Consider the following 14,770-nt stretch of genomic DNA (forward strand, 5'->3'; position numbering starts at 1 on the left):
ACACATACGTTGGATAATGAGGATTTCATATCTGCTCTTAAACATGTGTGTGTGGCCTGAACAAGGCATTCTTTAAATTCCCGATTCGTCTATAAATTCTTTGAAACTTTAATAGCATGTAAAATTCATTCCATTTTACAATGTCTGTCTCATCACTCTGTACCTGGTGATATGATATAGAAGAAGTCTTTGAATTCATCCATCCAGACTTCAGCCAACCGCCTGTTGTTCTTGTTGATCACTTGGCCTGTTCCCCCAGGGAAACTGTATGGGGTGGCCTTCCGGAAAACATGGCCCACATGAGAGCATGTCACGATTTCTAAGGAGCCACCGCATTGCCAGATCTACAGACACACAAAGAAAGAAAGAAAGAAAATAATATGTAGCAAGAAAGCAGAATACAAGGTACAATACAATACTCTATAAACTAGTCCAATTTTTCTATTGTTTTTCCATCCTTGTTGCTAAGGTACATAATATTCATATTAGTCATAAAAGGTTATTTTTTATGCTTATTACAGAAGATTACAACCTACTTTAATTTAAATCTGGTTGAGGATGATTGAGGTTGGATAGAGGCTAGTGCTCCGTTCTGGTGTCTGATTTAATATCATCTTTAATTAATAATAATAAGAGAATTAAGATCTGTGTTGACAGCAGAGTTAATCCAAGAAATAAGATGATCATATCTATCGATCTGTGTTCTGCTATCTATCTTTTAAATGGCAGGTTATAGTCAGAAATCTATTATGTTCCAGCCCTCACCACAAGAATTCTTTTAATGGTGATTAGGCATATCATCAGTGGGGGAATATTTTCACATTTTACAGCAAAAATTACTTGTAAATGTCTGGTTTGAAATTCCCAAGTTGGAATCCCAGTAAAGATAAATCTTACATCAGACAGCTCAGAAGCTGGATATAAAGCAGGGAGCAACTGGGCCGCATACTGCAGTGGTTTGGAGGAAGGTGGAGCCTACATATCAAAAAAACCCTTATAAACAATGGTTTTTGATGTACCTGCTAAAAAAAACAAGCCTGCCTTTAAGAAGAAAGCGTACGTATGAAAAAGGAAGCCAGTGAAAACAAAGGTAAACATTGGTCATCTTTGGGGATGCTGCTTTAGAAGAAGGGCTACCGAGATGAATCATTTACTCACTGATCAGTCAGGGTGGTTTTAATCTCACTTTCTGACATTATTTATTGTGCTTTATATTTGATCAGAGGACCCCAACAAAAGTTAACTTAAAAGCTTGCAAGGCTGCCCTACACAAAAATAAAAGTGGTGAACGCAACAATATTTTAGTTTTTATATTTTGGCTTATTATTGTCAAATGAAAATAGTCACACACTGACTATTATCAGCCATTATCTTTAAACATGATGTTATGACGTGTTTACATGTGCAAAACACCGACTGGTTATGTAGCCATCATTGGAGAGTGTTGTGTTTTCCTGTACAGCTCATAAATATGTGTAATAACTCCTACTCTCAGATGGAGGAAACTTTACTCTTCATATTTATGGTTCACCTAAGTCTACTTTGTCACTCATGGAACAAAACTACTTTGGATTAAAGGGACTCCTGAAATATCCCAGAGTCACAATTAAGCTTAGTTATGTCTGAAATGGTGTTGAGAGGACATGAATTAAAACTATAAACTATATAGTTTTATGGCTTAATTGTGTATAAATCAATTGTTTTGCTGCACTGATCCCCCTGTTGATCTACTATATGGAGCAAATACAGCTGTGTGTTCTTCCTAATTAAAAAAAAATCATACTACTGGACCACCGCCATCAGAAACTGACACCACTGTAGAAGAGAGTAGAGAGGGCCACTATCGACATCTTATTTTAACTAGAGGGTTTACAAAATTTATTTTTCTTTCTCTTTAATTTCTCACCTGAATCCTAAGAGGAATGTTTCAAGTAAAGGGAACAAGTATGGGAAATATGAGCAAATGAAAGGACAACTTTCTGAAACTCAAGCACCTTGTTTTTATCTCACTCACCCTAAAGGACATTTCGAGGTTTTCTCCTCCCCAGATATCCATGCCTGGGTCATAGCTTCCAATTTCTTCAAAATAGGTTTTGTCTATAGCAAATAATCCTCCTGCCATGGTGGGAGTCCTGCAGAAGAGACACAACAAATTTATATGAACATAAGTGTTTATAAGTAGGACCTTTCAGTTCTCAAACATAAACTAAAGGAAATGAGTGAACTGGTAAGTGCATATAAGTTGTACACTGAATTTTAAAATCAAAGCCAGTATGTGGTTAGGGATAAAAAAAAAAATTATATGGAAAGGCTAAAAAGATATTGGGCTTCATTCACCAACCAATCTTACAAACAAATTTGTTCTTAAATCCTACTTATGAACATTTTACAAAAATTGTGGCATTCACCAAAATCTTCACAATTTTGTATTTGTTCTTAGCTAAGGACAAATCCTACGAACACTCCAGAGTACTTGTAGGAACATCTGAAAGCTGACGAGCTTAAACCAAATTAGGATTTTCTAGATGTTTTTTTCTGCTGTTCTGTTCAGAAAAATAAAATAATAAAACTACAGTAATTGTTTTGCCAGATTTTTTAATGACTTTTGCTGAAGTACAAAGCATGTTGTTATTTAAAATAAAAACCAATATTGCAGATCCAAACATTACAAATTTTCTCAAGGGAAAATTAAACTACTTTTCATCCATTTCATTAATTCAAGAACAAGTCGCAATCAAGACGAATCTAATTCTAATTCTAATCTAATTTCGCTGGTCTTCCTAACACAATTGGTGCAAAAGGCTGCACACACTCCGTCTCATTCCCTCAACCACAACATCACTCCATAAATGTCCAAGTCACCTGTGACACCCCAGATCCACCTGCTGAATGTGGTCTTCAGTAATTAAATTTTACTATAGCAGTGTCTGTTTATTATCATAGTTAAGAATAGAATAATTACAAATATTAAGAAATCAAGGTTATTTCCTATCAGACCCACCTGGAGGATTCATTAGATGCACCACTTGCTCCGTAGGTGAACCGCATCTTAAAATGAACCACAGCAGGTGGAAATTTGCAAACTGTCTAAGGTGCAATGTAATGAAATTTTATTCTACAGGGTACGTTACAACTCTACAACGTGCCCCTTTAGCTATGGCACCATGAGGATGTGGATCTTGATCATCATGGGACCAGACTGCAGGCTGCTGTCCAAGTTCAGAAGTAATTAATGATCTGTTTGTATATAAAGATGTTTGATTGTTATTCAAAGCTCAAGTGAGTCAAATAAGCAGACTGAAGTTGGTTAACACCAACAGACTCAGCAAACTTATCTGTAAACTCATTCATGTTGTGGGTGTGGAGCTGGACTCTGACAGTGGTGTCAGAGAGGAAGATGCTGTCCAAGTTAAGCACTATACTGGACAACCCTTCACACCCACTCCACAACATGCTGGACAAACTTAGGAGCAACAGACTGATTGCATCATCAATTTTTCTATTAATTTTTCAGTGTCTTTCACTGCATTCAGCTGTTTTAAGTTGCACTGTAATGCATCCATTTCACTGTAGGATTAATAAAGCATTATCAAATTTTAAACCAGAACCAGAAGATGATGTCAAGATTTCTTGCAGAGGGCTTTGAATTCATTCTAAAATTGTCTTATTGTAACTGAGAGAAATATTATAGACTCAATAAAAGCCTAATTTGTTGGATAATTTCAAACAAAGCTTTAGAGGAATAATTACTTCTATGTTTTTATTCAGTTGGTGCTGACTTTAGGACATTGTGTGTTGATGGGACTGATCTGCTTATGACTGACAAATTTGGCTCATTTTTCTGAAGCTATAAAAGGTAACTGTAAGCGGATATTGTGCTTTTCTATTTTAGGATACACAAATGCTTACAGCAAAACAGCAGTCACTTGAAGGAAATGATGCATGCAAGGTGCCAGACCTTTTCTCTCTCAGTTCTTATTGAAAACCAACTTTTGAAGTGGAAGTATCAATACATCCTTGCCCGAAAAATAACCTACAATAAGCTTTAGAGGAAGAAGAAATTTCTCTGTGTACCTGACAGGAAGTGTTCTGTCCCCCTTTCGTCTATCCATCTCTCGCTGGGGAACGGGGTACCATCGGAAATTCAGTTTCCAGTTGAATCCACCGTAAGTCATATCTGAGCCTGCCATGTATTCAAATGTCTCATCGCTGATGACGTCGATGATGGGGCACACCACCGCTGTCCTGAAAGACAGAAAGCGCAAAATGATGAAGGCTTGTACTGTACACAAGCAGAAATTTAAATCCAACAAAGAAAGAAAGAAATGTGGAAATGTTTTTATTATTGTGGTGTTGTGTTTTATTATCTTAAGAGACAGATTGTTCTGTGTTATTCTGTTTTTTATTAATAGCAAGTTACAATCAACTGAATGTGTACAAAAAAAATAAAATAAAACGTTCAAATATTTTGTTCTGTTTGAAAACAGGTTGAAAACCAGCAAACAGTCGGTACATTTAGTCGTAAAAAACACTTATTTTAATATTTAAATATCATTAGTGAAAGTAACTGTACAGCCTTGAATTCAACATACTCTGCATCATTTTATTAGCTTGTGACCAAAGACATTAAAACATGTGCAGCAGCATCAACCAGAAGTGTAATGGCTCGATAACATAATATTCAATCATATGATACCAATTACTTCCTGTGGAATAATGAGTGTGTCTAACTGCATAGTAGAAATGGATCATAGAATGCTTATCCATTCATTATCAGTCCTTTCATTCATGTACATCATCTACAGTGGGTGCATCTCGTCGTTACACAGACGTAGTTTGTGATGGATAATTTGTCTGTTGATACATAACAGACCCAGCATGAGGTCTATAACTTTTATTTGTCAGTGTGCAAAAGTCATAGTAAATAGAAAAATGCATATTTAATTCCAGATATCTGGTCTTGTATCTTTATTGCCACTGTTCCAGTGTTATTTATGTGTCAAAGAGCAGCTGTTCTACTAAAGGACACCTAGGAGTCAAAGTTAGTTGGATGTTGTTCCTCTGTGTCTAAATTCTCTAATCAGATTGAAAAGAAATGTTGAAAACCATTTTTATGATTTAGTTTCCAGAAAGAAGCTTCCTGGGGCCAGGTAGACGTCCTGTAGCCTTTTCCATCTGTTTATTCTGAGAGAAATCCAGAGTTAATATGTAGGATTTATTTATTCTTTACACAGCGGAGGGGATTTAGTTGGAGTAAAACTTCTTGGTTACTTTACTTTGTTGTAACACAATTTTGTTAAGCTGGCATCAAAATATAGAAATGAATAAAACTTAACGACCTAAAAGGAGTGTTCATGTGGTTTTACACATTTTTGGTGCTGGGAAATAAATTAACACAGAATATTTGTGATAATCGTATAATTATGATTATTTCTTTGACAATAATCATACCAAGAAAATCTATAACCCTGACAGCTGGGAATCCTCAATTCATCACTTCTTTTGCATCTTCATATAACAATGCTTGTAGTTATCATCTAAGATAGTTATATATATATATATATTAGGGATGGGAAGATTAACCGATATGAATCGATACGCGGCCGTGCGCGTGCACGATGCGAGTGCATCGGTAGAGCAGCAGAGGATGAATGAAACTTTTGAAGCAAATCTAGATGCATCGGTTTTTGCGAGATGCATCGGTTTTTCTGAGATACGGCTTATTCTTTTAATACAGAATGTGTTTATTTATTAACAAGTGTTGTCAACCTGTTTTAGCGCATAATTTAAACGACCTACATAAAGTAGGCCTAAGCAACGGACTTGCGGATGTTTACACTACAACTCATGGGGGCTGCGCGGATGAAGCCAGTGATGCGCCCACAGGTAGTTGTCAGGAAGCGCGAATTAGCAAAACAAACATGTCGGACGCCAAGATCATTTATCCTCCACTTAGTTTCAAGTCCAAAGTTTGGGAACACTATGGATTTTACAAGAAAGAAGGACGACTTGACAAGACAGCTGCAATTTGTAAAATGTGCCGCGCATCTGTAAAATACACGGGCAGTACGACTAATCTGATATCTCACTTGAAGCGGCGCCACGGTGTTGTTGTGGAAGCGTCTGCCAGTGTCCCTGCATCCCCTTCCTCCAGCTCGGATCCCCCTGTAGCTACGAGCTCCAGAAGCGGTGAGAAAAGTATTGAAAATTTTTTCCATGCCCCGCTTGCCACCAGTTCCGCGCGCTCTATGGCAATAACTGATGCTATTGCATTGTTCATCTGCAAAGATATTCAACCTTATAGTGTCACGGAGAACGAAGGTTTTACTGCAAATACATATATATTTTAGTATATATTGCACTCATACATTGTTTTTCTTGGAAATACTTAAATATGTGCCATGTGTTTTAAAATGGCCTAAGTAGTATGTGCCATGTGTTTTAAAATGGCCTAAGTATGTGCCATGTGTTTTAAAATGGCCTAAGTAGTATGTGCCATGTGTTTTAAAATGGCCTAAGTAGTATGTGCCATGTGTTTTAAAATGGCCTAAGTATGTGCCATGTGTTTTAAAATGGCCTAAGTAGTATGTGCCATGTGTTTTAAAATGGCCTAAGTATGTGCCATGTGTTTTAAAATGGCCTAAGTAGTATGTGCCATGTGTTTTAAAATGGCCTAAGTAGTATGTGCCATGTGTTTTAAAATGGCCTAAGTAGTATGTGCCATGTGTTTTAAAATGGCCTAAGTATGTGCCATGTGTTTTAAAATGGCCTAAGTAGTATGTGCCATGTGTTTTAAAATGGCCTAAGTATGTGCCATGTGTTTTAAAATGGCCTAAGTAGTATGTGCCATGTGTTTTAAAATGGCCTAAGTAGTATGTGCCATGTGTTTTAAAATGGCCTAAGTATGTGCCATGTGTTTTAAAATGGCCTTACTGTAAACCAACACTCAAGCTCTGAGAGAAAAAACAGTTTGTAAAAATGTCTTGGCTTTACTTGGTTAATAAAAAATCAAACTAATTCATTGGCACTGCATCCTCTTTCACATTACTACATGAAATTGATCTATTTAAATAGTACTGAATTATTGCATCATATCGTGATATGGGTGTAAATCGTATCATACCGCATCGCAAAATGCCACACATGTATCGTTAATATATCGCATCGGATACTTAGTATCGAGATGCGTATTGGATCGGCATTATACCTTAGATGCCCAACCCTAATATATATATATTTTTTTTTTTTTTTTTTTTGCAGTGTTACACATTTTCAACACAATTTAATTAACTGTACAGAAACACAATGATTTAAAAACTAAGAGAGAAAACCCAGCAAACATCCACTTTCCTACTCAGTCTGTCTACAGCGTGTTGTCCCTCAGCATGTCCTTGTCCACTTTAATCTTGATTCTGCTGGGCTCGCCTAGCATAAGCTGTAGCAGGGTTAACACAATGACAGAGCAACAGTCCCTGAAGCTAGCTTCTCCTCTAAAGGCAGCACCAGCAGTTGACTTGTTACTGTCTCAGAAATGTCAGACTAATAGTTGCTGTCCCATCAATATTCAGCCAGAGCTTGATTCAAGGACCTCACGATGCAACTTAAGTGAAAAGTGATAACAGCAATAATAATGAAGTTTATTTCAAGTTTCAATATGTGGATTTAATTGTCCTGACAGTTTGAAACTATGCAGCATTGTAATGCAGTGTGTTCATCACTTACTATCAGTTCAAATTACTCTACCTGTCCTCTTTGATTCGAGCCAGCAGAGGCTCCAGCCAACCAACCGTGCACTCGCAGTGAGCGTCAAGAAAGGTGATGACCTGACCGGTGGTGGCTGCTGCCCCCCTTAACCTGGCTCTGATCAGACCTGACCGCAGCTCCATCCTCAGGATCCTCACTGGCACCTCCAAAGTCCTTCCATAATTCTCCAACTTCTTCTTCAAGAAGTCTTAAACAGAACAACAGAAAATTCAGGAGGGTTGCAGTTAAAAAGGAAATAATTATTGGTTTATTCATTAGTCAATTAATAATTAATAAAAACTAACATCTCTTTTTACAAGATAATTTCTCTTTTAGAATTAAATATTAATATTTTTAAGCAGTATAAAGCTCAAATGAAGAGTATAAGAAAAAGCAGAGCTCAACCCAGTGCCATAATTTAAAAAAAGCAGCACAGAAATAAAACTACACACAGTAGTTGTTAAAGGAAGACCCTGTTGAAAAGAGTGAGTTCTTTTTGCTAGACATGACCCACTGCCAAATGAGAATGGATAGACTGTATAAGAGGACTATCCAATCTGTACACTAGATTAGAACTACTACCCAAGATGAAAAACTTACAACAGCTTGACATCTGTGTGACATTTTTATGCTTCACAGGACCACAGATATTTAGGGAAAATCTCTACTGGAGATATGACATGTGAGAAGCAGGTACAAATAAGCTGAACATAATCATGTTTTTACATCTTGAAAAGCGTAGTCTGCCGTCTTATCTGATGTCAGCCAGCACATTAATATCCCTCTTAGATCAGCAGGAAAATTTACAGGCTTATCACCCAAAGTAATGACATAACAGTTAAAGAGAGGAATGATTTGATGAAGTCAGCACAAGTACTTTATCTCTGCTTTAGCAAACAGAAAAAAAACAGATATCTTTTCTGTTTGGTGTATTTTAAAAAGTGACATCTTTCATTAGATATGCTGGGACTCTGGATTTTGCTACACTGTGCAAGCCTTGTTTTCTGGAGGGAGGGTTGCTCTCATAGTGAAAGGACAGAAGTAACATTTTAAATTATATTAATGTTAACTACTTCCACTCCTTACAGTGTATGTGGCGTATATATTCGTATTTTCATAAATCACAAACCATCCTGCTTCAATTTTAAATGTACATCCTGCACGCAGGAGTTAAATCTGAGTGTGTCAAGTGTCAGATAAAGCACTAATCATCAGCCATAACTGCAGACCACCTACCGCTCAGTCAGTTGAAAAACATTAAAAAACATTAACCTTAACCTTTGTCTGAAGGAAAAAAAATTGTACATTAATTAAGAAGGAAAACAAAATTAACCTTTTTGACTTAGGAGAATACCAACCTCGCTCACTGGCATCGTCAACCAGCACGATCTCCTTCAGCAAGTGTCTGGGTGAGCGGTTGATAACACTGTGAACGGTGCGCAGCAGGGTGCTCCACGCTTCGTTGTGAAACACAATGACAATGCTGGTGGTCGGCAGGTCATCGGGGTACACTTTGGTCTTACAGCTGACAGAGCAACAAAGGCGAGAGGGAAGTCAGTGACACCGTACTGCACTGCATGCAGCTTTACAGAACTATAATCTTGCAGTCTTGGAGCAGTTTGTTCTCAAGCTTTTGCTGTAACAGAAGCTTACTCATGATGTACGTTCATAGGTTTTAAACATACAAGCAGATCATTAGAAGAAAGATTTTCCCCCTTGAATAACGTAATCTTAGTAATCTCAAAACCTATAAATACCAGATTTTGTGAAACAGAACTATAATTTCACGTGATCCCCTGACAACTCTATAAATTCAACATTGTTTTAGATAATATCACTTACTGCTTAAAGCACACTAGCAGAGAATAAGCCTGCATCCTTATGCTCAAACCTAAGTGTTGCTGCATATATAGAGACTAAATTTGCTTGTCTGAAACAATCCTGTTAGTTTCAAGGAGCAGCTCATTATAGTATCTGAGAACAGAGTTGGAGTATCCTGCTGCTCTCCAATGTTGCCATTAGTGCAGAAACATTGTCACAAGGGATTTACTGACAAATATCTCTAGAGAAAGTGGAAAAAGTAAAACCAGTGTTGACAGCGATGTCAGCATGTCCTTGGCTTGATGTAATGTCTGTGAAAGCCTGACGGCAAAACTGTGGAAAACAAGGAAAGTGGATCCTATTTAATAAGGAATTAGCTACATTACAGAATAGGAGCTGGACAGTAAAAGTAGGGGGAGAAGTAATAAAGAGAGAAGGGTAGAAAACCACCAGAGTAGACAGCATTGCTAGTTCAATCCTGTCTATTCGATGTGACAGAACTGAGTGACACAACTAGGCCAGCAGGCTGCCTTCAAGAAAAATAGTTATTGCCATTCAGAGGCAACAACTGGCATTTCTGCACTGTTCTGGATCATTTTCACTGCACTGCTACAGAAATTTTGCAAAGCTAAGCTGTGTTCTGCAATAAAGCTACTGTTTTATTTATGTGGAGAAAATGAGTCATAATGGACAGAAAAACAAGGCTGAATGTTCACCTTTTTTTAGGTCTTGTTTTGCATGAGGAATTTGAAACCAACTTTAATATTTTGACAGTTTTCCACATTTTTCCACAAATCATTAAATAATAACTGAAAAAATGGTGTACCCCATGTTTAGAGACTTTGGTATCCACTTATGAAAGTGCTGTGAGACAATACTGGCAATAGCTAGAAGATATCAGCAGCTTTAAATGAATATACTCAGGTTTCATATTAAATGCTCTACTTATGACAGTAAACAAACAAGCTGTCACTCAAATGTCTGGCCTTGTGTACACAACTTGAGGGGTTCTCATTTGTCCAGCATTGTGATACAACCCATAATTAGAGATTACTTCTTACACTGTCTATGGCTGGAAGAACAAGAAAAACCAGGAACTCTACTCCCTGATTTTTTCTGTTGAATACCTGTTTTAGTTTTGCAGTTTGGTTTGTGTAAATATTAGTGCTGGACACGTTAACGCGTTAATCGCGCATTAACGTAACGCTTAATTAACGCCGTTAATTTTTTTAATCGCACGTTAAGGGTTTTTTTTTTTGTTCTGTTTTGTTTAGTTTTTTTTTTCTGGTTGCTGGCTTTGATGACAAAAACATGGCGTCCATGTCTCCCTTCCCTGCTGCAGCGGTGCATCTGATGTAATCAGGAGAGAGCGAGTTTATTAGAATGAAGAGACGTTTGCTTTCTGGAACTTAAGAAAGAAGAAGAAGAAGAACCGACGTTTCTCTTTGTTTGTTAAAACTCATACAGATGGGCAGAACATTGTGATTTTTGGATAGGAAACGACTCCCAAAAGACAACGAGAAGCTTTTTATTTATTTTTGTTTTTAATAAATTTGGTTTTAATTTAGGCAAGACAGCAAAGGTAAGACATGCTTCCTGACTTTTACAAACATGAGGCATAAATAGGGCCTTCTTCTGCCTCTGGTTTGGTGAATCTTGGTCATAGTGAGATGAAAATTCCAGCTGTGGAATCGGTGAGATGTGATCTTTCAGTAGAGAAGTCGGTTGTTCGTGTTCATGGAGAGCCATCATCTGTGTTTACATATTTTTCAGACTTTGTGTACCTTGTTTTTGAATTGTCTTAACTGTGTTTGTTGGTGATAGAAATGTTGGTGATCCACTTTCTGTGGACACCACACATGTTTATAGTTACATTTACAGACCTAACGCTACATTCGGAAACGAGATGTTAACCCCTTAACTCCCGGTAGCGGAGGTTGCAGATGCAGTCAAGCTAAAAATTAAAGTTTAGAGAATTTATAGGCCACAAATCTGGATAATGAAGCACTGAAGGTGCATGGATGGAAGTTATTGTACATATTGTGAATATTTCTCTCTCCTCACCATCTAGAAGCTGTGAGATTCTAATCCTGCTTCCTGTCTGTTCACCTGATGCTGATATTCATCACATATTGTTCCTTCTGTGTTTAGAAGGAAGCAGCTTCACAGCTTTAAATTCATCCTGCTGAATTTTTACCTTTTAGTTAGTAAATACTGAACATTTCATCCTTCTTTGTCATAAATATTTGATTTTATAAATATATATAAAGAAATATTTTTACTGTTGGTGTTTAAAGAGAAAACTGCTGCTAAATCTGTTTATGTGTTTAGTGCAGGGGTCTGCAGCCTTTCCAATCCAAAGAGCCATTTTTCCCTCAGCCAGCTAAATAAAACTCCTTTAGAGACGCAAAAAGGCAACTTAATATATATATATATATATATATATATATTTATATTATTTATTTTATTTTTTTAAATGAAGAGCTACCATAAGATATTTGTTATTTTTGAAGAACCACATTTTTATTTCCATAAAATAAAAGAAAAACATAAAACCTTTATAAAAAGAGGATAAACAGACTTTCTTCTAGGGACGTAGCTATTTTTGGAAAATTAAGTAAAGTAAAAAAAAAAAAGGCTTCCAACCTGATGACAAGAAAGATAGATTTAAAAAAAATATTTTAGCCACGTATTTAGAGGCACTGTGGAAGGTCCAGAGAGCCACTTGCAGCTCCAGAGTCGCAGGCTGGAGACCCCTGATGTAGTGCTAGTAAACCAAAATTGACTACATTTTCTTCTTAAAGCCGTAGGCCTTCTTTTAAAGGAAAGAGACATTTTGCGCGCAACAATGCGATTAATTGCGATTAATCGCAGCATGTCATAAGATTAATCGCGATTAAAAATTTTAATCGTTGCCCAGCACTAATATATATATATATATATATATATATATATATATATATATATATAAATATATACACACACACAAATATATACACATTATGTCAAACAGTTATTTTTTCAAGAGTCACTACAGCAGCACTGTGGAAGACCCCTAAGCTCTAGCTTACGCACCCATCCAACCTCACGTCTGGCAGACTCCTGTTGAGAGCAATCATGTCGCTGGCCATCAGATTAAACTGGTTAATCTTAAAGAGCTCTTTCATTTTCTCCTGGCTGTCTTTTGGGATGTTCACTGCTTTGCCCATCTCGCCTGGGCCCTCATGGCTCCGAGATATCACTGCTGTAAGATAAGAAACATTACTCTCACTAATGAAGCACAAAATTAACTTCAAACTGCACTGTGAAAAAAATAACACTGTACATGTAAGTACGTATTGATGAATAACAAATGCAGTCTTATTTTTTTTTTACTTTTATTTTGTGCAAATAGAAGAAAAAGTCTTGAACAGAATGTCAAATGTTTATATTGCCATAATAACCCTTCACATAGAAAAAATGTGACAGCTCCACCACATTTTAAACACTTGGTCATGTGATATCTGACTAAATGTTTTTTCTTTTAACATCAGTGGATGCAGACAGCATAAAGCCTTTGACACGGACAGTGCAGGCAACACTGCCTAAGCTCTCTGCTCTGGCTTAGGGTGACTGGGTATTAAGCACTGTACAAACTTGCAGCTAAATTTAATTTCACAGAAAATCTATTAGAGGGTTTTGAATTTTGGAGATTGAGGAGAAAGTACAAACAGATAAAAAAAAGTAGTTTGAGAACCAAATCATTTCTGTGGTTGCTGTAGTCTTCTTTTGTACAGTGCAATGCCTGCTGAACATCAGCAGATCAGCACTGCTGCTGCAGCACAGTGTCAGCTCCCTTCACCTAAGGTAAATAATCGCCCACAGATTTATGACTGTGCTCTCTCTCTTTCCCTCTGATAATCTCTTAAAACAGAAGCAGTAATTTCCATTAAAGAGAGGGGGAAAGGGAGGGGGGCATAGGACACATTAGCTGCATGGCCTCCAGTTAAGAGGATTCCCCAGAAGCCTTTGTGGAGGCGGGCTGATTTTAGCCATATTGTTAACCTCAACCGATCCTGCTTTTTTTCTTTAAACTGCTCCTGACACTCTCCATTTGCAGGCCAGCTTACATCTGATGGACACAACACCAGAGCTGAGCTGGATGACTGAGCAAAGTGTCCATCAAAACACACTCTCAGCTTGCTCCAATCCATCACTATTTGTGAGGAAACCCACATGTCAAGAAATGTTTGGCACAAGGAAAATGTCAAGCAATCAATAAAGTCTAGCTTTCTCATGAAACTGAAATGAAACTGCTCTGCGAAGTTGACGCTGACCCGTTCAGATGGATGGACACCTTTTGCATCAAAAATAGCAACAAGCATTTCAGATAACTCTTAATCAGTTCGGCGCATGCTTTAAGAAATCAGTGCACATTACTGAGCTGTCTGATTGGTGGAGTTTAATCTCTGGATCATTTTAATATAGAACAGCACACACATAAGAGCTATCTCACTAGTTTAAAACATCTAACCCTAACTTCACCTTCAAGTTAGCTGATAATGGCCTTTTTTTCCATGTCCACATATGTAACACTGGATCATTTTTTTAAACAAAGGCTGGTTGCAATGATTTATTTTTAGGTTGTGCAAAGACCTAATATAATATAAGTCATATATATGTATATATATATATATATATATATATATACATACATAAGCTACACATAATGCTCCCATTTCTGATTAAAATTGTACATAAAACATGTTTTGTGCTTCCATGAAGGTGTGACTTTTACAAATGTGACTGAGAGTTTAATGAACACAACATAGATATAGAAGCAACCTAATCAGCTCATCTGAATCACCTGTATGAGCCCAGCTGCAATTAAAGGTTGCCATGGTGATGGACTGCCTATTTACTGAGCAGATCCTAATCAGATTATTCCTGATTAAGATGTTACCCATTCTGATCTCTAAATCTTTCCTTGGTCAATATAAATAAAGAATTTAGTAACAAAATGTTAAAAATTAGTAATTTTAATAAAAAAAATGTGCAATTATGTTCCCTTAGTGTGAATATTGTGACACCTGAATAGTCTGAAGTACAGTGAAGTAGTTTTGTGAAACAAAAGAGAACAGAGAGTTAAAAAAAAAAAAGATTAGACAGATTTCAGACTGAAGCTGAAAAGAGGTGCTGCAACAATTTAAAATAATTTAAGCATAAC

The 14,770-nt window shown here is 36.9% G+C and overlaps 1 protein-coding gene across 2 annotated transcripts in view; it reads right to left on the bottom strand.

Moving 5' to 3' along the window:
- galnt13 (UDP-N-acetyl-alpha-D-galactosamine:polypeptide N-acetylgalactosaminyltransferase 13) overlaps positions 1-14,770 on the bottom strand; it is a 48,450-nt gene that overhangs the window by 17,295 nt on the left and 16,385 nt on the right. For both annotated transcript variants that reach the window (XM_042002233.1, XM_042002232.1), the window contains exons 3-8: positions 12,640-12,808; positions 9,102-9,268; positions 7,744-7,951; positions 4,075-4,245; positions 2,015-2,132; positions 164-344 (exon numbers count right to left, since the gene is read on the bottom strand). In XM_042002233.1, coding sequence (XP_041858167.1) covers positions 164-344; positions 2,015-2,132; positions 4,075-4,245; positions 7,744-7,951; positions 9,102-9,268; positions 12,640-12,808 — 1,014 coding nt within the window. The remainder of the gene's footprint in view (positions 1-163; positions 345-2,014; positions 2,133-4,074; positions 4,246-7,743; positions 7,952-9,101; positions 9,269-12,639; positions 12,809-14,770) is intronic.

The sequence above is a fragment of the Melanotaenia boesemani genome, chromosome 12, assembly GCF_017639745.1.
Source record: "Melanotaenia boesemani isolate fMelBoe1 chromosome 12, fMelBoe1.pri, whole genome shotgun sequence".
NCBI classification, from domain to species: Eukaryota; Metazoa; Chordata; class Actinopteri; order Atheriniformes; family Melanotaeniidae; genus Melanotaenia; species Melanotaenia boesemani.